Source organism: Podarcis melisellensis (genome assembly GCF_964234715.1).
Source record: "Podarcis melisellensis genome assembly, chromosome: 7".
NCBI lineage: Eukaryota > Metazoa > Chordata > Lepidosauria > Squamata > Lacertidae > Podarcis > Podarcis melisellensis.
Genome location: NC_138539.1, coordinates 79745247 through 79769581, shown reverse-complemented (window position 1 = coordinate 79769581; position 24335 = coordinate 79745247). Strand labels below are relative to the sequence as shown.

The 24335-nt window shown below is 43.8% G+C and overlaps 1 protein-coding gene and 1 long non-coding RNA gene across 2 annotated transcripts in view; one reads left to right on the top strand and one right to left on the bottom strand.

Moving 5' to 3' along the window:
- Nucleotides 1-837: 837 nt before the first annotated feature.
- Nucleotides 838-4745, top strand: LOC309374875. The gene is made up of 3 exons (XR_014170737.1): nt 838-2137; nt 3676-3772; nt 4616-4745. It is a non-coding gene; the product is annotated as an uncharacterized lncRNA (long non-coding RNA).
- The window catches only part of GABBR2 (gamma-aminobutyric acid type B receptor subunit 2), a 293156-nt gene continuing 273143 nt past the window's right edge, over nt 4323-24335 (bottom strand). Inside the window, exons 14-19 of the mRNA XM_081920031.1 lie at nt 22178-22288; nt 20653-20877; nt 17646-17828; nt 13314-13443; nt 8218-8335; nt 4323-7604 (exon numbers count right to left, since the gene is read on the bottom strand). Coding sequence (XP_081776157.1) covers nt 7439-7604; nt 8218-8335; nt 13314-13443; nt 17646-17828; nt 20653-20877; nt 22178-22288 — 933 coding nt within the window. The 3' untranslated portion in view covers nt 4323-7438. The remainder of the gene's footprint in view (nt 7605-8217; nt 8336-13313; nt 13444-17645; nt 17829-20652; nt 20878-22177; nt 22289-24335) is intronic.

Genomic DNA, 24335 nt, shown 5'->3' with positions numbered 1-24335 from the left:
TCCCGCTCTGCACTTTCCTTGGTTGTTTTTGCCTAGCTGGAATGTGTCTCTGAACTCTGATAATGCCTCTTATTTCCTTAGGTTAAGGATAGAAAGAGGGGTGTGAGAATGCCTGCCAACTAGACTACTGGACAAAGGTAAAATTCACATTAATTGCTCTGTCCACTTCACAGCCTTTCTCCCTGCCCTCCACAGGCGTGTGGCCCCCCAAATGGAATGTGGCCCTCGGAATGAAAAAGGTTCCAGGCCCCTGATTTAGATGACCTTTTGAAATTCTTTGTAACTTTCCTTCTCTGTTACTTATAATGCGTGTTAAACACAGCGGCTTGAGATCAGATTTATTGTGCCACGGAACTTGTGTGATTCCAGTTCCATTAGATTTTTCTGAGAGTATAGTACAGTGGTACCTCTGGTTACGAACTTCATTCGTTCCGGAGGTCCGTTCTTAACCTGAAGTACCACTTTAGCTAATGGGGTCTCCTGCTGCCGCCGCAGCGTAATTTATGTTCTCATCCTGAGGTAAGGTTCTTAACCCGAGGTACTACTTCCAGGTTAGTGGAGTCTGTAACTCGAAGTATTTGTAACCCGAGGTACCACTGTATTCACTCTTTTGCAATATTTGTTAAAAGTGGGTAACTTTTTCAACTATTGAAAGTCTTTGTGTGGTGGTGCACAATCGTGTGAGGAAAATGAATAGGACTAGTGTGCTCGTTCCCCGCTCCTGCCCACCTAGCTGTTCAAAAGCATGTCAAAGTGCAAGTTGATAAATAGATACCGCTTTGGCGGGAAGGTAAACGGCATTTCCATGCTCCTCTGGTTCGCCAGAAGCAGTTTAGTCATGCTGGCCACATGACCCAGAAGCTGTCTGCAGACAAACGCCGGCTCCCTCGGCCTATAGAGCGAGATGAGCGCCGCAATCCCAGAGTCGTCCACGACTGGACCTAATGGTCAGGGGTACCTTTACCTTTACCGTTAGTGTAACCTGCACAGTTTCTTCATTTTCAACTCTTAATGGATAGTGCTCAGATGGGGGGATCACCTTATGGAAGCAAAATGCAGCTTACCTATGATAAAATAAATTAAGGCATTGGCCTTTTTGTTGACTCTTGCCTGTGTGGTGCTGAAATCAGAGAGGGAAAGGTTTTAGTTGTCTTTCCATAAATAGCTTGTGCTGGGTCAATTTTTCTCTAAATTACACAATGCCAACTAAAAAACTCTCAGACTAATTGTTAAAACCAGTGCAATCTTCTTTTCCCCCAGGAAAGTGAGCCCAGTCATTTTAGAAACCCTTCTTATATGTGGATCAGATATCAAGCTTGCAGCAGTGGCATAGCAATTGTAGCAGAGATTGATATCTCATTCTGTCCTTTATGCTTAAGCAAATCTTAAAGCCTCTTTGGGGAGCTTCTAATGCATTGCTGAAAATTTAACCAAGTCCAACACATCTCCTTAACAAAGTCGTTCCTATATTGCTTCTGTAAAAAGAAATTGACACGATTTATTTTTAAAAAATTGAAACCTCAGCAATAGAGCAATTCACTCCTGTGTATCTTAAGTTAAAGGGTCTCAAGTGGAGAGCTCAGAAGTAAACCACCACCAGCTTGCCTCTGCCCGAGACCCTGAAGAATTTCTGTCAGTCAGATTTAAACAGCACCAGGCTTGATAAAATAATGGGTCTGACACCGTGCCAGTCATCATATATTCACATATTTATAAAGCAAAACGGCACAGAAGATGCATAGCTATGAGGTCATCCATCCTTAGGAGGCTGGGGCAGTTCATGGTTCTGAGGCCACAGTGTAAATGAACCAGGATCCTTCAAGACGTTTGCATCTTGTTAGGAACAGTCTGCCGAGGTTAGAGGTGGAAGCAATTTTAATACTTGTTAAGTTTTTCCAGTAAAATACACCCAGTCACCGGGATATGCGGCCAAGCAAGTAGTTATTTTGAAGCCTGTGCTGACAGGTATCGTAAGGCATTGAAGGAGGGTGAAGTGAGGAGTGCTTGGATTCCTATTTCTGGATGAAATCAGAAGCGAGCACCAAAGAAGAATGGCCAGTCCTCCTTTGCAAGTTGGGCAAGAGTCAATTCAGTGTATGGAACGGGAAAAAAATGGCACTTCAGGCCAAGAAAATGGGTGAGTAGCTTCCATTGTAAATGTGTCCTGGCACATGAGCATTTTTAGTGTTACTTATATTTAATTTAAGTTTACATTTTTTTTAACGGGTTGGCTTGACTTCCTTATCAAGAAATCAGTGCTCACATTAGTCTTCACTCCCTCTTGAAAATATTTTCTGTCATCCCAGCAAAAACTGAGCCTGCCCTTCCCCCAGACCATAACAACCTTTGTATTTGTAGGAGCTGCTACATTCTTCCTCTGTAAATAATTCCTAAGCATGAATAATAGTTATGGCCACCAATGTAGACCCCTTCAAAATTAACGGAGGATAATGCTTTCTGTGTCTGTTATCCTACATCCAAGATTGGTGGGAGCATGCCATTAATTGCTGAAAAATGGCAGCTGGGTATTTGGCTAGTCACTTTTGGAAACAGGATATCAGACTAGGTAAGCCTTAGGTTTGATCCAGCAGGGCAGTTCTGATGTCTTACCGGTTTCAAAAGCAATGGCCAGGTAGCTGAGGCCAGAGTTTCTCATGGGATGGGAAGTAGCCACTTAACAAAAAAACAACAACATGCCTGTAAAGGAACAGTGAAAATCCATTTGTGAATGGGAAGGAGTGCTGAAGAAACATGCAGGGAGTTGTTTTGAAAGCAGCATTGATTTTTTTAAACTTCCACTGAGGTCATGACTAATGTCTGAAAAACCAGGGCAACATACGTTAAAATGCAACTTCATATCATCTCGCATTAGGAAAACAACTGGGAACCTGTGTATATTTTTTTAATCAGTGTGTGCTGTCTGCTCTGAGGTTTCCCATTGAGTTTAAGGGGGCTTATTTCCAGTTAACTAGGTATTGGATTGCAGCCCAAGAAATGGGATGCTGTGTTATTGGACAATTTATAGGGAGCTATTATCCACTTTGCGGAGTACAGTGGTACCTCGGGTTAAGTACCGTATTTTTTGCTCCAAAAGACTCAATTTTTCCTTCCTAAAAAGTAAGGGGAAATGTGTGTGCGTCTTATGGAGCGAATGCAGGCTGCGCAGCTATCCCAGAAGCCAGAACAGCAACAGGGATTTCGCTGTGCAGCGATCCCTCTTGCTGTTCTGGCTTCTGGGATTCAGAATATTTTTCTTCTTGTTTTCCTCCTCCAAAAGCTAGGTGCGTCTTATGGTCTGGTGCGTTTTATAGAGCGAAAAATACGGTACTTAATTCGTTCCTCTTCCCTTATGGAAAACAGCATCATAAAAGCGGCTGATGCTGATCGATTTAACAAATGTAGAGAAAATATAAGTTTTTGATGGGCCTTGGGGTGGTCCCTTTCCCCTTTCTGGTGTATTGGGATTTATAACCCTTCTACTTGACAGGGAGCTTTAGAATTGCTACAAGTCACACACAGCACAGGCTCATTTTTCAAAAAACAAAACCCTGTTCAGAAATGCGTACAATTTGCCATGTAATACACTTGTACCCACTTTGCAACAAATGATTCTAAAAATAATACATTAAACTACACAAAGGCCACATTCACTGTTAATTCCGTCTTTCTGTGCAGGTCCCCTCGCCATTACCAGACTGTTGAGATCAGAACCATGGCAGCATACGGGAGAGTCACTTCCACACTGTATCCAACCAATCTCACCCTGGGAATGGTAAGGACCTCCATGGTACATATCATCCTAAAAAGTAGCTTCTAGGCTAGTGGTGGGGAACTTGTAGCTCTCCAGATAGTGCTGGACTCCAGCTTCCGTCAGCCCTGCAGCTAACGCTGCCAGTGGCAAGGGATGATGGGAGTTGTAGTCCAGTGAACAGCCACAGGGTCACATATGTAGGCAGTTATGGGAAGAAGAAAAGGTTTGCTCCCTTGACTGAATGCTCTGCAGGACTTTGTGCTACAGTATGTAGACGATGGTGCAGGCACACTACACAACAACTTTTCTCTCTCCTTGTTGCTCGTGAGTGAACTAGGACAGAGTCTACTGGAAGACAGGGTCTTTTCTTAGACTAAAGGCTTGGCCAGGGCTCTGGACTATGAAGCACCTCCCACTTCTCTCTAGCTAGGCCTTTGCCTGTAATACAGAAAGAGATCCATTGCTCTCTATCTCACCAAATGGGGCCTGAGTGAGCTTTTTTCCGTCCTAGCAGTGTGTACCTGCAATTTTACAAGGGTTATCTGTAAGAAAGAGAACCACTAAGTAGTAATTAGGTTTTCTCTATTTTATTAATAAAACAGATTTTTGCAACAATTTATTAAAAATTGGTTTTCATGCAGTATAAGGGGTATACAAGAAATTCTCCATGTATTCTCTCTTTTTTTAAAATAATTTTTGACAGTTCCAAGTCTAGATTAAAGCATTTTGTGCACTATCATTGTTGGAAAATGCCATTGGGGCATAGCTCGTCATAAATTTTTACAGTACATTTTTGCTGCAGTATAAAAAAAAACAGAAACATTAAATAGCTATAGTCACTTTTGTGGGCCTTATTTTCTGCAGGAAATTTAAAAAAAAAATGTTGTGGGAGAAACTACAGTTGCATTGGAGACAAAGAATGTACTGCATGATTTAAACCTAAGAAACAGCACACGGTCAGTATTCACAAAGAGTTACAGACACACACTCACCGCCAACAGTCCAATACTTTTTGGAAATTTTTTTTTGATTTGTTTCCTGCTATGTTGGAATAATATTTTCTACAGAAATGTTTGTGTATACATTATATACAGTATTATTGTTCTTTTTTGAAAAGTAATATTTATTTGTATTAAATAAAGTCCTGATGAAGTTTATTAATAAATTAAGAGAATACTGGCAACACACATACATACACGCTCACACACTCACACCAGACGACACCTTCAGTGGTTAGTGCTCAAACCGAGTGATGTGTCCTACTCCCTGTGCGGTAGACTTACTCACTGTTGTCCTAACACTTCCAGGTGCCTCCATGACCTCTCAACGATACGTGTGCAGGGAGAGATTCTGTGATGCCCCCAGTGGATTAAGCGTCATGTGTTTCAAAGGTAATATAATCAGGAAGGAGGGAGCAGGGGCATCCGCAGTAACTTGGTTGATATAATCTCCTCTCTCATGCAGATACTAAAACGCTATATCCTGGGAACACTGGTGGGAAAAAGATTCATTCCTATGGCATGAGAGAAGACAGTGCAGTAACAAAAGGACACACACACACACACACCCTTCCCTCTCCACACTGCCCTATTGTGCTAGCTTAATTAATACAAGATTTAGAAATGGCAGCTGGCCAGGATCACCAATGTTGCATGCCAAATTGCCATCCAGTTGGAGTGGCCAAGGCTGGAGACAGCCAACACGGTTGGAAAAAAAGTGAAGGTGGCAGTAATTTCATCTCTCTCTCATCATGCTGGGCACACGGGTGTTGCAGAGTTTCGAAGCACTACCACCCCTTAAAAAATAATAATGAACAGAGAGACGATGGAGCGTACAACACTTGGGGATTTTTTTTTGCCTGTCTCCAGCGCTCAGCCACACTCTGAATGTTGCTTCTGCGCCATTCACATGATTTGCATATCCTGCTCACAGCTTGCCATGGGAAGGAACGAGAGCTTTTACATAAGCACATTTCTTCATGAATAGGCCTGGCTCACTCAATCTAAAGATTGTGTGGGTGAGGCCTTTTCACAGAGCAGTGCTTTTCAACTGGTGGTACTTCACAGTGTGTTTGGTGGGTTGAGTACCAGCAGCTGAAAAGCACACTTGTCGGTGCATGGAAATGCAGGCGCCTTAGCTCCGAGCGTCCTATACGCAGTAAGGCAATGGGGAAGATTAGGCCTTGCTTCCATGCCGGTCCAGTGCAGAATCCACCGTGCTTGGGGTTATGTGGAAAGTGCCCTATAACTACATAAGCGATAAGAACGTCAGAGAATGCAGTATCTTCAATAATGCGAGTGCTGTGCCCACAGCAAGGATCCCACTGAAATTCTGTTTCAGGTAATGGTGGAAAAGATCTTTGGATCACACATGCACAATCTTAATCACTGCAGGCTTGCACAGAACCACTAGCAGACAGGCAGCACATGCTTGTTTCAGACCTCTATCAGTTAGCGATGGAATCACTCAAACATTTCAGTTGAGCTTCCTGCTGTTGCACTCTGATAAGAATTCTGTTACTCTTTTAGGAAGGGAGTAGATTGAATCATTATTTCTCGGGGTGGGGGGGGAGAGACCATTTGTTTAAAAATAAAAAATGTCTTCTACAAAAAACTTATTCACTTCTTGCCTTTAGTTTTCTAATTCAAAGGACAAGAGGGATTCCCCACCCCTACCCCTATATTAGGCGAACTTGGTTCAGACTGTCTTATTCTCAACTACCACTGTCACACACGCAGATATGAAGCAAAGGTTGTGTATATACTATCTGTGCCTCTGCAAAATTCAGCTGCAGCAGCAAAGTGGTGTCTAAACATCCCACCCCCCACCCCACCTTGCTAAATTAACTGTACTGTAATTATGTTGTGGTTTAAATCAAGCAAACCCTGGGGAGGGGGACAAGCCATCCTGTGACATTAAGACTTCCGTAGCCATTCTCAGCCTTGTGCTGTTGGACCTAGTTTTCAGAGCCACCTCTGGAACCCTGCATCTTATCAGGAGGAAGGAATGGCTGCAAATAGCATCTTGTTTTCCCTACCTGGTAGCCTTTCTGAGATCCTGGCCCTGGACCTGCTTCCCCCTTGAAGCATTCTCCATCCCAAGCGTATCTTGAGATGTGTGGAGCTGGGCTAAGTGAAAGTCTCAATGACACCCGAAGAACCGTTTCAAAGTGTCTCCTCCTCCCCACTGAACGTAGTCCCAGAAATGAATGTCGGCCCAACTAGCCGGTGCCTCCAGCACCTGAATGAAATCCCTGCAAAACAAAAGTGTTTCCATTTCAGTTAATATAACTCTGTTTTCTTTTTGCACGTGGCTCCACATTTTTCAGTAGCCATATAAAGTTTAGTGACACTTGAGCGGGGTTCTTTTGTCTTTGTTCTTTGTCGAGTCTGTTTCCCAGCCACCCTGGCCTCTGTAGAAATCTGGGAAGAAACATGGGTTTGGTGACTTTCCTCAGGAAGAAATAAAAACGTCCACAAGTAAGGCTACAGATCAAACCTCCGGGTGACCCTCTCCACTTCACATGCTTTCCCACAGCAGTGGAGCTGGTCTTCCCTTGACGATGGCCTCGTAAAACTAGTTCCTCTGTGCTAAGAGTAAGAGAGTATGTAGAAGGCAAGAGTTTCACACAAGACGTTCGGTCCAGCCATTGAGTACCAAAAGCAAGTTCACGGAGCTCTGGTCCTCCTACAGGCCAGAGACCATCACACGGAAAGATGGCGGCACGTGCCGGTGCCTTGGACTGGCACTGGGGCTGACGCACGGACTGGCACAGCTGGCATCGACCCCTCCTATTGATGGCAAATAGGCATGATGGAGAATGGGCAGTTGTAAGGAGAGTCGACGCTGTATGCTGCAAAGGCAGAAAGGAGAAAGATGAACAGGAAGGAAATGGAGCGAGGCTTCGCTAGCAGGCTATTGACAAAGTGTCCCTCGTTTGTGAGATGCCTTGCGGCCTGACAAAATAGCCCATGGAACGAGCAAAAGCAATACACCCAAGTTATAATACCACTTCTTTCTTAACAAACCACTGTGAAGCCTTGGGTCTTCGCCTTTCTCTTTCTTTGCTCATTTGTAAAGCTAAATACTTGCTTGCTAGCCACCCAAGCCCAGCATTAACGCTGAGGCAGTATTTTGTACAGAACAGAACACAGAAATGTCACCATGCTTGAAAACCAGAACTTCAGGTCTCCAGAGTTGGCTGGGGGCACCGTTAACAAGGCCCTCAAATTACAAAAGATTTTGTTTTACTAAATCTTGCCATAAATATGTATGTGTTCGAATGATTAACATTTTACTCAGAAAGACCAAGGGCACAGCGACAACTGTTAGCTTGTATCTCAAAGGATCCTTTGAGACATAATTTTGTAAGTAAGCGATGCACAGATTTAACAAAAAATGCTAAGGACTGAGGAAGCAACCTCAGTTCTTGTGACCATGTAACAAGAAAGAACCATGCTACTTACTGTTCTGGGGAATTGATATCTTCTGTAAAGTCTTTGCTCGTTCTGGAGGGCTCTGTCGTATTCCACTGGGCTTGCGGATTTTGATCAAGGTGGTTTTTCAATACAGCCTTTTCACCATCTAGAAAAAGGGAGAAAAGTGTCTTATATTATCATTTTTCCAAAGTAAATTTATTTTTCCAGAGTTGCAAGGATGATTCTGTAATCTACCACAGTGCTTCTAAACTTATTTACTGAATCTACTGAATTCTTGTGATAGCTAAGAAACATACCATAATAATAATAATAATAATAATAATAATAATAATAATAATAATAATAATAATTTTATTGTTTATACCCCACCCATCTGGCTGGGTTTCTCCAGACCAGTTAGATGTATTAAAATGACACAAAATATAAAAATATGACCCTGACAACAGATGGTTAGTTCGCAGCATCCAATAATATTCTCAATCATCAATTAGATTTTAAATACATTGAAACATACATGCTTTTACTTGCACCCCCAATTACTAGCAAATCTCTCTGTTGGTGAGAAATTCTGGAGGGACATTGTCACTTCTTCTCTGTTCCCAGTTCCAAAAAGCAGATTGTCTTGTCTTTCCTGCCACCACCCAAAACGAAATTGCTGCTGTACAAGTGACTGGATGAAGATCTGATCCCTTGCACACAGCAATACACAACAGTTCTCTACCTGGCCCAGAAGAGCTCTCTACAAAGCACAGTGAAGGTGGTAGCTGCAACACACACAGTGCAATCCTGTACATGTCTATGCAGGACCCTCCACTACCTTGTGAGATATCTCTAGGAGAAGAAAAAGCTAAGGAGCAAATCCTACACAAATCTGGAGTGCAGTCCCTAAGATCGTTGGATGGCATCTTGTACACCTCCTTCCGTCAACCTGTTGCCAAACGTATTGCTCTGCTTTCCTTTGGACCGCATCAGTGAGGCCGAGAGAGGGGTCCTGTTGTCTGGGCAGCCCAAGACCTCCATACATACTGCCTAGGCATGCATGCTGGCAAGGTCGCTTTGGTGCTGCTAACACAGCTGTTTGACTTCACCCCTGGAAGCACACTCCATTCTCTCAAGACAGGCAGATGCCAATTATGCAGAGTATGAGCCATTGAGCTTATTGTGACTTTCTGCTAGGAAGGTGTGTGAAGCCAACACATCAGTTCCCTCCTCTCTTTGGTGGCAATGGTGGCTGCAGTGCTCCCATCAGGAACCTCTGCATCTCCTAGACCTTAAAGCAAGCAGACAACTTGAAGACATAAGACCCAAAGTCAAAACAGCACTCTCCCTTCTCTCTTCTAGGAAAACACAACTGAATTATTCAAGACCTAGACATTTCTATGTTTAGAAATATGTCTCAAATCCTGGGTTTGTTCCAAATGCTGCAAACCAAACACAATCTCACTCTTGGACTCCACTGCTCCCAAAGGGCTATAAGCAACACCTGTGGCAGCCAACTACGGCCACTTTCTGGTTTGTTCTGTGTGGCTCCCAATCCCTCTTCTCTATACCATGCACCCTAATGGTCCTATGGCAATAAAATAAATAAATTAAAGGCAATTATTTTTTTCAACCAGCTAAACAGAAAAACAAAATCCCACCAAAGCACCATTAAGCATTTTGTAATTTAGAACAAACCACAGAGCATAGGACTTGCCGATCAGAAGGTCGGTGGTTCGAATCCCCGTGATGGGGATGCGGTTCCTGCTCCTGCCAACCTAGCAGTTCGAAAGCACGTCAAAGTGCAAGTAGATAAATAGGTACTGCTCTAACGGGAAGGTAAACGGCATTTCCGTGTGCTGCTCTGATTTGCCAGAATGCTGGCCACCTGACCCAGAAGATGTACGCCCCTTGGCTTCCTCGGCCAATAAAGCGAGATGAGTGCCGCAACCCCACAGTCATCTGTGACTGGACCTAATGGTCAGGGGTCCCTTTCCCTTTACCTAATTTAGAACAAGGCTCCATTGCTGGAGGCCACTGCATCCTGCAGACAGCAGTCCCACAACTGGAGGCACAATTTGTGAAACTGCACAATTACCCAGGAGCGACCAGGTTCTAAAGTAAAACGGCCTTAATCCTTGCCAATGGACATATGATTTTCAACTCCCTCCTTTAACAGTGACAGTTCTTCTGAGGCCTTGTTATTTACCTACATGTCAGGTTCCTGATCATTCTGTCTGCTGCATGAACCATCACGGTACTGCACAGCCCCTTTATCTGAAACCGTGTCACATTAAAATAAAGTTCATTATTCCCTCGTCCCAAAAACCTCAGATCTATTTACAGCGGCATTGTCTATTTTAGCGCACATTCAAAGTAACTCTGCAAAGATAAACATTCTGTCCTGTCACCAGTTACCCTTTAAAAGATTTCCAAAGTAAACCAGGCTCACTTAACCCCCCCCCCCAATTTACTCTAACATGGGGGGGGAACAAGGCAGGGAGGAGGAGTGCCCCTGTTTCTGGACTTGCCCAGGAGCCCTTGGTAATACCCGCTGAAAAGAAAGGAAAGGCTACTTGAATATTTAACCCCCATTACATAATTCAGGGCATTAAGGTAAAGGTAACCATTAGGTCCAGTCGTGGCCGACTCTGGGGTTGCAGCACTCATCTCACTTTATTGGCCGAGGGAGCTGGCGTACAGCTTCCGGGTCATGTGGCCAGCATGACTAAGCCGCTTCTGGCGAACCAGAGCAGCACACGGAAACACCGTTTACCTTCCCGCCAGAGCGGTACCTATTTATCTACTTGCACTTTGACGTGCTTTCGAACTGCTAGGTTGGCAGGAGCAGGGACCGAGCAACAGGAGCTCACCCCGTCGTGGGGATTCGAACCGCCGACCTTCTGATTGGCAAGTCCTAGGCTCTGTGGTTTAACCCACAGCGCCACCTGCGTCCTTATTCAGGGCATTAGATTACTCCTAAAGCATATGCTGAAATGGAGTTGCTATATAGGGAAGAAAAGATGCAAATGCACAGAGCGGGTCCAAAATGGCTTCTGGAGGCCGGCTATCTTAGCTAGCTACAGACATTTCTTTTCAGAGAACAGTATACTACAGTCATGTGAGGCCTGTTCGATGAGGCTCACATTTTGCTGTTTCAGATCAGTGGGAGAGAAGAGAAAGTAGCTGCAGATCAGCAATTCCAAACTATACTCCCCCATTTTAGACTTTCATACACTAGTAAGCTGTAAAACGTTGCCAGTTTGGGAGATTACTATGGCCTGGTTCACATGTAACACTAATGAGCAAACGTGGACACCTCACACAATCTTCTTCTGTTTTCAAGTTTTGATTATGGCTCCCACATGCTGCACAGTCCCTAAGAAGCTACATCAATGTAGAATCTTATCAAAATACAGGGCAGTTTGGGTTGGGGAATCGATAAAATTCTGATCAATTGGGAAAAAACAATGCTGGTGTGAAGGGTTTGTTTCCTTCTTTTGTAGGGGATGACCAAAATTTCATTTTTGACCTCATTAACTACAATGTTCATATGACTGACAACAGTCTCTCCCTTGTCTATAAAGTGCCTCCAGAGCCTATCAACTTCTTAGTTTCTCTCTCCACCAATTCTTCTATACTGTATGGGCCCGAATATAAGCCACACCCAAATATAAGCTGCACCTTTAAAATTCAAGGGTGGGGGAGAGAAAAAGTCAATACTCAAATATAAGCCACTCCCTTAAAATACCGCAGGCACTTGTTTCCTGCTTGGCAGGGGGTTGTACTCGATGGCCCTTGTGGTCTCTTCCAACTCTATGATTCTATGATTCACTCGCACCCTTTCCATTTTACCTTATGTCTGTTTCAGCAGCGATATCGTAAAAGCCAATTTTTGTAAGGTCACAAATTTAAGCCACACATTAACTTTCCACAGTCGGAATTGGGGGGGGGGGGAAGTGAGGCTTATATTCAGGCCAATATGGCACTTTCTGCCATTGCTAAGTTACCAGGAAACTATGTACTCTGCAATTCTGCAAAGGCGCAACGCCCCCCCCTTCCAAAACGGTGACAGTGGGTGCTGCCTAAGAAGCTCAGCTTTCATATTTCATGAAGGTGAAGGTAAGTTTTGAGTGTGTGGACAATGTCTGGTGAAAACCTGGTGTTTCCTTCTTAGGTTCTGTGTTAGGTAGGCAGCAACAGGTCACATAGCTATGCTTGTTAATGGAGGTAGTAAATATGTAGTGGTCTATGGAAGAGTTGACAGTGGTTTAAGAGAAACCTAGGTCCGTATGGTTAACATTAGAAAGCTGGAGGGCCAGATACTCTTCCCTACCCCCAATCAACACTCCTCATGTTTCCTCATGATGCTAACCAGCCACTGCCAGTATTTCATTTACTGGAGTATATCCTAGACAGGGAAAAGGAAATAGGAGAAACGTGGAAAAAGGAGAAAATGTGGTTTTGACAAAAGATTTGTTGACAAATCTTCTTCACTCCATCCCAAATGCCTCGTACATACAATGCTAGCTGACCTACCTGCCCACAGACTCGCCAAAGTGTTGCATGCTCTGGTTATCTCCCGCTTGGATTACTGCAATGCGCTCTACGTAGGGCTACCTTTGAAGGTGACCTGGAAACTACAACTAATCCAGAATGCAGCAGCTAGACTGGTGGCTGGGAGTTGGCACCGGGACCATATAACACTGGTCCTAAAGGAACTTGATTGCCTCCCAGTGCATTTCCGAGCACAATTCAGAGTGTTGGTGCTGACCTTTAACACCCTAAACAGCCTCGGCCCAGTATACCTGAAGGAGCGTCTCCACCCCCTTCGTTCAACCTTCACACTGAGGTCCAGCTCCAAGGGCCTTCTGGCGGTTCCCTCACTGCGAGAAGTGAAGTTACAGGGAACCAGGCAGAGGGCCTTCTTGGTAGTGGCACCCAACCTGTGGAAAGCCCTCCCATCAGATGTCAAAGAAATAAACAACTATCTGACTTTTAGAAGGCAGCCCTGTATCGGGAAGTTGTCAATGTCTGATGTTTCAGTATGTTCTGATATATGCTGTGAGCTGCCCAGAGTGGCTGGGGAAACCCGGCCAGATGGGTGGGGTATAAATAATAAAGTTGTTGTTCTTCTTCCCTACCTTTATTTTCTGTAAAGTTCCGTATACTGAGGATGTCATTGAGCTCCTGATAGTGGTTCTGCTTAATATATGTTGTCTTGTCAGGGGTGTCTTGAAGCTGCATAGTGACTTCCTCTAAAGCTTTGTCCAACTGTTAAAAGAAAAGCATGTTACAATAGCATTAACATATTTTGTAAGCAGGTTTCATTAACTTTCCTTGCAATCTTATGGACCCAAGTTATTTTTCTCTATGGGGCTCCCTTCCAATCATGCATAAAGGTTGTAGTTATTTCTTCTAACACATTCCTGGACACCCAGACAGGCAAAAGTGTCCTCTGTAATTCAGTGATACCATACATGCCGGCTCCAGGGGGCTGAAGTATTGGTAAGGTAAAGGTAAAGGTACCCCTGCCCGTCAGGGCCAGTCGTGACCGACTCTAGGGTTGCGCGCTCATCTCGCTCAAGAGGCCGTGAGCCGGCGCTGTCCGAAGACACTTCCGGGTCACGTGGCCAGCGTGACGAAGCTGCATCTGGCGAGCCAGCACCAGCGCCGCACACGGAAATGCCGTTTACCTTCCCGCTAGAAAGTGGACCCTATTTATCTACTTGTACTTAGGGGTGCTTTTGAACTGCTAGGTGGGCAGGAGCTGGGACCGAACGACGGGAGCTCACCCCTTCGCGGGGATTCGAACCGCCAACCTTTCGATCAGCAAGTCCTAGGCTCTGTGGTTTAACCCCCAGCGCCACCCGCGTCCCTTGAAGTATTGTGGGGCCCCTTAATTATTATTTTGGGGGGGGGCATTATTGAGGCTGGGCACGGAGCAACGTCAGGACATCATGCGGCATCACAAACGTGATGTCGACACGTCACATTGGGCTCCCCCAAAGTGCTTACGAAGATGGTGCCCCTGATAGGGTGTCCACAGATGTGTCACTGGAAAAAATGGGCCCATTTGCACATGGTATCCAAAGGTAGGGGAAACGCACCACACATGTAACTTCTAGAGGCATGGGAAGCATCATGGGTGAGTGGGTGGCTGGTCAATGGCGTTGAGAAAAGGTTGAGAGGATGCTTCATAGGTGGCTGTAGCAGCTGACAGAACTGAGAGCTGCAACAGACACCCAAAGGCTTCTCATCGCACAGAGATTCTGTTTGGGAATCCTGTGTCATCTGTCATCCATAGTAAGCCCTTTCAATTCTGAACAGTCATAAGTCTTCAAAAGAAAATGACTTCTTAAGAAATCTCTCAGAGCTCTCTTTTATTCTGCTCTGAGAAATCTTTCTAGGGCACAGGCAGATACTTTTTTTTCCTGTGATGCTCCTGAACACCTCTCTCAAATGCTCCTTCGTGTGAGGAACAGAGCACATTTCTCAACTTTTAAAGTGTCACAGCTTTGCTCTGATGCGTTTTGCAATATTCCACCTCCTCACAAATTTTCAACCATAAAGGGGAGCATGCTCCCTCTGAAGTAAAAATAAAATAGAAATAACGCTCCGAGGTTTGAAATCCTTCAGCACACAGCCTGTATCGCCAGCTCGTGTTTTTAAAACAGTGTTCACTGGGTTGATTCTAAAGGAAAACGTCAGGCCTGGATTTCCTGTCCCATAAGAAACTTGCTGCACTTCGTTCTCTATCTTCTTTCCTGGCTGTCCTGTGAGGAAACAGAACTCCTCTTGCTCACCTCATCCTGAGGCCAGGATTTTGGCAAAGCGTGCATCTCCTGGGGGGTTCGGCCACAATAATGAGTCTATGTTCTGTCCAGGTTCGAAAAATGGAGGAGAGAAGGCAGTCATTAAGTCCAGAGATTTCCAAAAAAAGTAAGGTAAAGGTAAAGGTACCCCATCCCGTATGGGCCAGTTGTGTCCGACTCTGGGGTTGCGTGTCCATCTCACTTAAGAGGCCAGGGACCAGCGCTGTCCGCAGACACTTCCGGGTCACGTGGCCAGCGTGACGAAGCTGCTCTGGCGAGCCTGCACCAGCGCAGCACACGGAAACGCCGTTTACCTTCCCGCTAGAAAGCGGTCCCTATTTATCTACTTGCACTTAGGGGTGCTTTCGAACTGCTAGGTGGGCAGGAGCTGGGACCGAACGGCGGGAGCTCACCCCGCCGCAGGGATTCGAACCGCTGACCATACGATCGGCAAGTCCTAGGCACTGCGGTTTTACCCACAGCGCCACCTGCATCCCCAAAAAAGTATCCCTTAAAGCACTTTTTCATTCAGAAAAATGGTTTTGTTTGCAAATATGATGAGAAGGAACATTCTGCACATCATGTGTAGGTTGACTCTCACTTGCCCTCTCCCTCATCTTGGTGACAGCGGTGGAAAGAAATGGCAATAGCAGTCCCTGGCTCTGTCCACAGTAGGGCCTTAATGAGCACATGAGCCACTGCTTGCATGTGCCCATTTATGCTGTTGCATGCACGTAAGAGTCCGTTCAGTTTTATGCCTCTGAAATCCATTCAAATGTTTCTTCTCCATACTAGTGGGCAGTGCTTGATGGAAAGTATTTTTTATAGAGGGTTGTTTTCCACCCTCTTGAATTAGTTATTCCTTGCCCACCATAAGTTCCAGAAATCTGAGGTCCGCTGTAGGCAAGCAGGCATTTGCTTACCTGTGCACACACACCTTTTTAAACCTCCATTTTTAATAATGAAATACAAGTTTTTCAATTACCAAATTTTCACAAAACAGTAAAAAATGTGTGTTTGTGTGCTCCAGGCCAGGAAACCTTAGGTCTGTTTTAAGTATGCAAACAGGTATTTGTATGCAGGTATGTACACACCTTTTAAATTTGTTTTTGAAATACAAGCTTTGCACAAAAGAGCACCCCTTTTTTGTGCAACTCTGGTATATATGTGTTGTTCTAAATCAGGATTTGGAGTTGCACACGTGAAAGGCTGCTGCTTCCTTTCTTTTCCAGCCTCCTGAACCTGTTTTTAATACAGCTGTTTTGTGCAGGAGCAGTTATGTGCAAAAGAGCTGTTTTAGAAATTAAAGAATCTGCAAATGTGCCTTCAGCAACAACGAAAAAGGCAGACTGCACCCTTTCCTTTGGGTGGATGGAAACAAATAGGTAGTTTGCACTCATGCCTAGAAACTTGGAGGCAGTGCCGTTGAAACAGCTCACTTCCATAAAGGGATAAATAAAGGAGATAGAATTACGTAACAAGTATACTTTAAAAGGTGGCAGATCTAATTAAAAAAGAATACATGTTCTAATCTAAGATGAAAGGATCTAGGTGATCTGAAAAAGCATCATCTTTTCTGAGAGATAAAACAGAAGTTTTCACATCAAACCCACAGGTTTGTAGCGTAGAGATGACAGTAAAACTCAAACTATAGCGATCCCCTCTCCCTTTTTCTGTCCTGGGACACCATCGCTGAGTAAAGCTAAATTAGCGTGTAATCTGGCTAGATAGTAGTATTTTATATCACACTGAGTTCAGCAAGAGGGATGTAAGAACAGTGGGATCCAAATGTGCTTAACTTTCTGCCCCAGTTAATAAGCAGTTATGTGACAGCAGGTGCCCCAACTGTAACCCAGAACACAGTGCCCTGAAACTTCGTTCAGCTTTGTTGAATGTCCACAAATTCTAGTGTTATGAGACTAGTCACAACTTGTTCTAGTCCACATCTTTCCATGCCATGCATAATTCTTATAAACTTCTATCCTTTTATCTCTTTAACCACACAGTCCCAGATACTTAAACCTTCCCTCATAGGAGAGTTGTTCCATCCCTTCGATCATTTAATTTGCCCTTTTTCTGAACCTTTTCCAACTCTTCAATAAACTTTTTGAGGTAAGGCGATCAGAACTGCACAGAGCATTCCATATGCAGTCACACCATAGATTTGTATGGTGCCATTATGATACCGGCAAGTTGATTTCTAATTCCTTTCCCAACGATCCGTAGCATGGAATCCATATTTTTCACAGCCACCTCACACTGGGTCAACATATTCATTGAGCTACAACTGCTACAATGTCAAGGTGTTGTACCTGGTCAGCCACTGCCAGTTTGACCCCTCCAGGAGCGTATATGTGAAATTAAGTGTTTTTTTGCTGCAAACACAGAGCATTTCCCCACCACAGTGAGAGCATGATCGTGGAAAAAGCAATTAAGATGGGAGAAATGGTCAAACTCCCTCCACACTCCTGCCCTGTACTGGATCCAATATGGGTCCCACAGTTGCTTCTAAGTTAAAAGCAAAACATCGAGAGATCCAGTCATGTACCTCACCTGTTTTGACTCTCGAGTTTCAGATAGCCTGATGGCCTCGCAAATTGAGAATTCCCGCAATGCCCGCAAGACAGAACAGTCTAACCCAGAACACACACTTAGCCATACCTCTGTTATTTTCATTCTCAGCTGGTGGTTTTCTGACTGTAGACCTTCCAACCTCGATGTGCTGGCCTGGTTGACACTGGTGACTGACGTGGATGTTTTTGAGTCATCTTTCTTCTGGTTCTGAGTGAACTGGAGTCCTCTATTTCGGGTGGCAGCATCTGGATTTGTTCTCAGTGTGATTAGCTGAAAATGTTGAAGAATATCTCATTTTATTTTTGTGTATCTGTGCCCCAAAAAATGTTCATTGAACGTGCATTCAAATGTGTAATGCTGGATTTGAGGCATAGTCTTCAGTAGCACCTTGCCATTTTATCATCCATGTGAGCTAAAACTATTTAACCACTTCCCATAATTTAGCCAAGGCACCTTAACGTGCTACTTAGCTGATGTTAGAAGCTCAAAATAATGTGTAAGGGGCTGCTGATACAGCTTCTTCCCACACTAGTGTCAAACTAGACTTCTCCTAGGAATCACAGATTTCTGACATTATTGATGCAATGCAGAAATGATGTCTGTGGCTTCCAAACCTCCCCTGGAAGGTAATATTTGAAGGGATCTGAAAACAACTTTTAAACACACACACACCCAATTCCATTTCTCCTTTTAGAGTTCCCTTCTTAAGTATTGAGATACCGTAATTTGCTAAACTTTGGCCAAAGAGATTAGAAAATTCCATTCATATGCCAATGTGGTTAAGTGTTTCAGCCCAAAGTAGATGGACTTTGTACATTCATTATTATTTTTACACACCCTTCACTATAAGACCTCATGGCAGGTTACAACAATGTAAAATGACAATATTAAAATTAGTTTAAACAATTAACCATTAAAGAATGGAGTGGGTCTATCTATCAATATTGATATGTATATTAGGAGTACTCCTAAAATATAGACCTGCTTCTTCCAGGGCAGGGCAGCCCTGACCATATTCCCACCTCCCGGAGTCAATATCTTGGAACACATAACATCTCAATCTTAATAGGATTCAGCATCAATTTATTGGCCCACATCCAGCCTATCACTGTTTTCAGGCTGGTCTAGCACCTGAGCCACAACATTAGGAGGATAGGAAGTAGTAGTATTCATCTTAGCCTTTAAATAATTTGCCCATGCATGAATAAAATATAATCTAATTTAGTAAGCTAACAGCAATGTTAATTGTGAAAACCTGATATTTCACAATAATGGGAAATCACCACAGCTCTCTAGCGACATTATGTGGTGGGGCAGAGCTGTGGAGCCACCTTCCTAATGGCTCACCCAGACTTCTTTTTGCACCATGTTTCTAGCCACAGGTCTTGGCTTTAAGGCTCTGTGCCTGAGCACTTTCTTTGTCCATTATACATGTTTCTTCTGTTGTCTCTTAGACCTAGCTCTCCCTGAGGTGTGTCCCAGCTGTATCGCTGGAGATTACAAGTGGGGGCTCACGACTAAATAACAAACACCCAAAGCCAGCATGTCAAGGATAAGGCCAGGCTAGAAAACTTTCCCTGAAAGGATCAGGAAATTATCCTTCATTTACTTCCTGCATCCTGAATAGCCATAGCTCAGGCATGGAAAAAATCCAGGAATGGCAAAGATAGAGGAATGATCAATTAAAATCTGGGGTAAAGCCCAAATAGTTAAAGCTACAAATATGGTTAGGGAAGGGAGTCAAAGCAACAATATTTTTAATTGAAAAATGGAGTTTGCTCCCCCCCTTTTTTTTTACTGGAATAGGAAAATGCAGGATGAAGTAAACCCCTATGTGATATTGGGAAAATATCATTTTTGTATCTAATAATGCTGGCTATTTCTGTATGTATACTTTTATAAATATTCACATCTGCAAAGTTATATATTGTATTACAGTCATACCTTGGAAGTCGAACGGAATCCGTTCCAGAAGTCTGTTCGACTTCCAAAATGTTCAGAAACCAAAGCACGGCTTCTGATTGGCTGCAGGAAGCTCCTGCAGCCAATTGGAAGCTGTGGAAGCTCTGTTGGACATTGAGTGCCAAAGAACATTTGCAAACTGGAACACTCACTTCCGTGTTTGCGGCGTTCAGGAGCCAAAATGTCTGAGATCCAAGGCGTTCGGGATCCAAGGTACGACTATATTACAAATAAGTAAAGGTAAAGGGACCCCTGACCATTAGGTCCAGTCGTGGCCGACTCTGGGGTTGTGGCGCTCATCTCGCTCTATAGGCCAAGGGAGCCGGTGTTTGTCCGCAGACAGTTTCCGGGTCATGTGGCCAGCATGACTAAGCCGCTTCTGGCGAACCAGAGCAGCACAAGGAAACGCCGTTTACCTTTACCTTTACCTACTTGCACTTTGACGTGCTTTTGAACTGCTAGGTTGGCAGGAGCTGGGACAGAGCGATGGGAGCTCACCCCATCGCGAGGATTCGAACTGCAGACCTTCTGATTGGCAAGTCCTAGGCTCTGTGGTTTAACCCACTTAGTATTAAAAGAAACTTCTCTCTGACATCTAGATTCTTATGTGTAATTTATTCATAGATAACCAGTCCCCAGAAGTGATACTGCCCTAGACAAAGCTTTGCTCTGTCAGTTCTAGTCAGAAGTAGCTTTCCGTCTAATCAAGATATGGAGGGAACAGGGGAACTACCTGATGGAATAACTGCATATCCTTAGGAAGGTGATATTTCACCTTTCCTTCATGGAACTCAATATGGCAGATGTGGACCCCTTCCCTCATTCTATTCTCACAACCACCCTGAGAGGCAGATTATTCTGAGAGATGCAGTGACTGGTGCAAAACCACCCTATAAGGTTCACCCGAGTCTCACCAGTCTTAGTCCAACACTGTAACCACTAAAACCACGCTGGCGCTCAACTTACGCTTTAAGAATCATGGGCACAATCCAGTGAGCAACCATGTCCTTTTGCTGTTCCAGTTCAGTTCAGTGGGACTTGTGCAGAAGAATTTCCCAGTGCAGGAGTGAATTTAACAGTCCTACAAAAATTATATGCAGATAACAGACCCATAATGAGTCAATGTGCTTACCTTAGGAACAAAGACTAAGCAGAGCGTAATAGTACTACAAAATATAATGACTAGTGCCACAATGCAGAATTGAACATTGGGCTGGTCCCGTGTGAGAAAGGAAACAGCAGCTCCAATAATGCACATGATGCCCACATTGTAAACACTCATGCCAATGTATTTACTGTCGTTCAGAGCAGGAATGCTCACATTTCGAGTCTCCCAAGCCAAAAAGCAACCAAATAGCTGAAATTAGAAAGAGAGAAGGAAGTGATGATTGTTAACACAATAAGCACAGTGATAGGTTTGCATACCAGACATCAAAAGAGTTCTGTTTCTATTTCTATCTGCATTCTGCTTTAAGCAGCTTATGTTGACAAATGCAAGACAGGGCGAGATCCAGGCAAAGTTAAGCACATTTAACTTCCACCGAGTGATCCCATACTCTACCTCTCACTGGAATAACTGAAACTATTTAGCTCTGGCTGGATTAAGCCTACTAGTATTTAATTTAATTGGGGGGGAGGGGCGGTTGCTTGTGAGGTATATAATTACATGACCCACCTCCTAACCACTTGGGCATGAATTACAGGTGTGATATTGAGTGATGTGCGTGCAAGCATGGGGCGCATAAACTACCACATCTCCTGCGTCTTCTCTTACAGCTAGGAGAGATGATATGGGAGGTAAACTTGTTTGGTATTGGTAAAAAGGCTTAATTATGATAAATGGTTAAATGGCTCATTTATTTTTAAAGAATTGCACTTGCTACTTTAAATATACTGGGGCATTTGTATTAAGCTGGAGCTATTTAAAATATTTATCAATCAGCTTTTTTTTGGCTAGTAACCCATAAAGAACATGGCATCAACTCTCAGAGGTTACAGCCTACTTCTTCAATTGGCTGCAGGGCGCTTAAAAGGCTGCCATCATTTCAAGACAGACGCCAACCCACGCTTATCAATGACACAGGAGAGTATGGAATACGTGATGATAAATGGCTCACTCAACTCAGTCTTCCTCATGAGGAAGGAGTCTGTAGTCTCTATCTACATTACCATTAGAACTTTGGGTTTTAATTTCATTTGAGCAAAACAGCAACCTAACATTTTAGCCATTTTATTGGCCAAGGGAGCTGGCATACAGCTTCTGGGTCATGTGGCCAGCATGACTAAGCCACTTCTGGTGAACCAGAGCAGTGCACAGAAACACTGTTTACCTCCCACCGGAGCGATACCTATTTATCTACTTGCACTTTGATGTGCTTTCGAACTGCTAGGTTGGCAGGAGCAGGGACCGAGAAACAGAAGCTCAACCGTCGTGGGGATTCGAACCGCCGGCCTTCTGATTGGCAAGCCCTAGGCTTTGTGGTTTAACCCATAGCACCACCCTTTTAGCCATTTTAGGACAACATAAATAAAACTGAAAGTGTCCTAGTAGGCTTCATGGCCAAGTGGGGATTTTTATTTAGGTCTCTCTACTCCCTAGTCCATCATTCTATCATGACACCATACTGGCTCTGAGCTACACTTACCATTAGACTTACCATGAGTAGGCCTTTGTAGGCATAGACAATGCCAAGCCAAATGGTCATGTGAGTGTTTTCACAGTGCTCCAAAATGGGAAGAATAGAAATATCTCGGCCTGCAGGGTCAGGCTGCAAGTAAAGAGAAGAGAAGAGAAGAAAGGATTTTATCCCTGAGCTTATATACATGGAAAATGAATATTGTAGTCAGGCCAGAGACTGTTGGAGACAGAAATCTAGGGGGGCGGGGAGAGAATGCTAATGAACTGGAAGCAGGTTCTTAAAGTGGTGTAGCATGGGTTCTCAGCACCCAGGGCAAGGCAAGTAATTTGTGCCCCCTAACCCATGGATTTGCGCCCCCTAACCCGTGGATTTGCGCCCCCTAACCCTAACCCCCAGATGTTGCGCCCAATGCGGCTGGCCCCCCTGCACCCCCCACGCTACGCCACTGGGTTCTTAGGCCCACTGCTCAAGAAAAATACCACACTGAATGGTACATCCGTCAGTCATTACCATAAGCTTCTATCCTTATCATAAATTATATTGTAAAATAAAATATTAGAAGGTCCTCAATGCAGCAATATTATTTAGCATTTATAAGGCACTTTTACAACATTCATAGCACTTCATATACGTTATCCAACAATTCGTACAAGACCCTTGCAAAGTTGGTTTATATTGTTATCCTCTTTTTACAGGTTGGGGTGGTCTGAGAGTGACGGCGGGTGCTTTGCCTAAGGGATCATGGTATAGATGGACTTTCTGATGCATAACCCAGTTTATAAATTACTATTCTGTACCAGGCACACAAAGAAGTAAGGGGAATTTGCCAGTGGTTTTTGTATAATGTATTTGTTGTTTTGCAACATTTTAAACTGAAAAGTTTAGAAGATGTTGGCTTCACCAGTACAAAAATCTGGACATTATATTGCATTGGAACGGACATAAAACAAATTAAACTGCAGCTATGAATGTATTAAGCATGATATGATTAATTGCAAGTTTTAATAGGTTTATAACCATGAGTTTGGATGATAAGTTTTCTGATGAAAAGTTAAAATTATGATGAATTTTCTGGTGAAAAGATAAAATTATGATGAATTTTCTGATGAAAAGATATCATTAGCTGCACACCACCTACTCTTCTTTTGTACATTTTGATATTGTTAGAATTAACACCCAGCAGAAAGATGATGATATATTTGAAAACCGACTATTCTTTTAATATACAGCAAGTAAAATGCCCTTTGTGTTTTCTCCTTCAAAACTTAAGGATCTCTTAGCCTCTGCTGAAGATGAAGATTCGTAAGCTCTTTGGGAACTTGATAGCATCTCTGACACTGGCAGCAGTTTTTGGATACTGTGTTCAGCAACTCTGCATGGGAGTGAATTCATGTTAGGCTGTCATTCCCAGCTTACTCCAATTACTTCCAAATCTGCTGAGGCTTTTAGCTGTCAGCCCCTTGGGATTTCTCACAGCCCCCCCCCCAACTCCCCATTAGGCTACCTCAAACTTTCTTTTGTAAAGGATTTCCAGATTTTGTGCTTCAAAGCGTTCACATTTCCCATCTTGTGCAACAATTCTCACAAGCTAGTCAGGGGAAATAGCATCTCCTGCTTCTAGATGCCAAGAACATTACACTGAAGTTTGGGGCAATGCAGGAGGGAAGAACGTTAGAAAATGCAGTCCACTCTCAGTGCCCACCACTCAGACTAAGCCAATAAAAGCATATGAGAGAGTGAGCCACTTGAAGAGGAAAGCTTACAGAGGTGCCCAAATGCCCAAGGCACAGAACGGACAAGACCAGGGTCGCTACTTTTAATATTCCTGCACTTGTGCCTTTAATAGTAGCATCACAGAGATATTTCCCCCCTCCCCACGGATGGAAATAAATGATTGGGGAAAGCTTCAATGGCTTATTCCCGCCCCCCAGCCCTCGCACATTAGCTTGCAGTGAAAGCACAACTTGTACATCAAGTCCTATTCTCCCTGCCCCTCCACAGATTAAGGGTTACTAATTGTTGCAATCCGGAGAATTTTGAATCTCAAATGGATGCAGGCAAAGATAGAAGTCCTGATGACTTTAGCAGGTCAGATATGGTAGTAGCAATGTATCTTACTGTAGTCAGACAATTGAAGGTTAAAAATGAGTTATCTGGGTTGCAACCTGGCAAAGCT